This window comes from Anomaloglossus baeobatrachus, chromosome 11 (genome assembly GCF_048569485.1).
Source record: "Anomaloglossus baeobatrachus isolate aAnoBae1 chromosome 11, aAnoBae1.hap1, whole genome shotgun sequence".
NCBI lineage: Eukaryota > Metazoa > Chordata > Amphibia > Anura > Aromobatidae > Anomaloglossus > Anomaloglossus baeobatrachus.
In genome coordinates this window covers 178,043,473-178,044,966 of record NC_134363.1, presented here as the reverse complement: position 1 = coordinate 178,044,966, position 1,494 = coordinate 178,043,473, and the positions used below count along the sequence as shown (strand labels likewise).

At 42.4% G+C, this 1,494-nt stretch overlaps 1 protein-coding gene across 1 annotated transcript in view; it reads left to right on the top strand.

The window, feature by feature from the left end:
• Positions 1-862, top strand: part of LOC142255903 (nicotinamide N-methyltransferase-like) — a 2,590-nt gene extending 1,728 nt beyond the window's left edge. Inside the window, exon 2 of the mRNA XM_075327351.1 lies at positions 487-862. Within this exon, the coding sequence (XP_075183466.1) occupies positions 487-862 (376 nt within the window). The remainder of the gene's footprint in view (positions 1-486) is intronic.
• The last annotated feature ends 632 nt before the right edge of the window (positions 863-1,494 follow it).

Genomic DNA, 1,494 nt, shown 5'->3' with positions numbered 1-1,494 from the left:
GCAGCCCAGGAGCTGCAGAGGGGGAATCTTTTAGGTTTAGTGCAAAATTTCTGATGACAGGTTCCCTTTAACTATATCCTACCCTACTCACTGTCTGATACTGGGCAGAACACAGCTTCCTCACAGTACAGTACAAAACATTCTACAAGCAAACATTACAGCTCTCATTGCACAGCACAATGCACATTATACATTGCATACCATACAGTAACACGGGACACAATACACATTACACTTCACACTTATGAAACCATAGTGCGATTGGTGTCTTCAAGAGAGAGTTATCCTAAATATCACTTCTACCTGTAGGAGGGTCCTCACTATAATGTCCTGACTCCTTGAACTTCACCATAAAGATGGTGCATTTATACAGATGACCCAAACTTCTGAAGTTGTCCATATTTCTGTTGAGAACATCTAATGACGTTTATCATTTTGGTCTTAAGTGAACTTTGGTTAATGACATTTGTTATGTTTTTGTTTCAGTGATGGGGATACACAGCCAGACACAAATGTGAGATCTACAGTACAGCCTGTCCGAAAATATGATCTTACTAAAGAAAATATTACAGATCCAGAGGTTTTACCCCAAGCAGACGCTGTGACAACTGTAGGTCTCCTTGGCACAATAAGTAAAGATGGAGCTGACTTCGAGAGATATCTGAAGAAGTTCTTGATCTTGCTAAAGCCTGGAGGACATCTGCTGTTATTTGAGAGGTTAAATAATGAGAAGTTTGTGGGAGAAGCTGTTATTGATGCAGGTTTCATTATTGATGAAGTTGAGGTCAATAAGACGAAGCCAAAGAGTGATCTCGTCAATAATGAGGGGGGAATATTCATAGCTGCTCACAAAAACAAGTAATTCTTGAGAAAATATTCTTAGTTTATCCCCATCTTAGCTTGGTGTCACCTACCCACAGAATAACTTGTTGATCATTTCCCATCCAAAAACTGGGATTGCCACCGATCCCGATAACGAAGCTACAAAGTTCACTTGGTAATCTTGGTCATCTTGGTAGTGCGCTTGTGTGGACACCCCACCATTCTTATTGGACATTTCAATGCTCCATTCTCAGGACCAGTTGGGTCCTAGATAACATCATAGATGGGAATGATCCTTTATTTGTTTTAATTTAGCACTAAATGAGATGTTCACTACTGGTAAACCCCTGCTTAATGATGTCAGGACCCCAATTCTAATCAGAACAGTATGTACTCACCTCTATCACTGGCGGTATTCCAGCGATGTTGGTGTCACTGCTCCCGGTAATGATGTGACTTTGTTGTGTCACCTGCTGGCTGGACCAACGTTTGGCTGCAGCTGATCAATACTCCTTCAGGACGGACACCGGCACTGACAAAATACCGGTAGTAAACAGCTGACAAACGGCCTCATGTTGGCTGTGGCCTTCACGTGACACAACAAGTCATATCATTCCCCAATAACAAAGCCGCTGACATCCCCGGAGAGGCACCGTTGCGGTAGGTGACCAT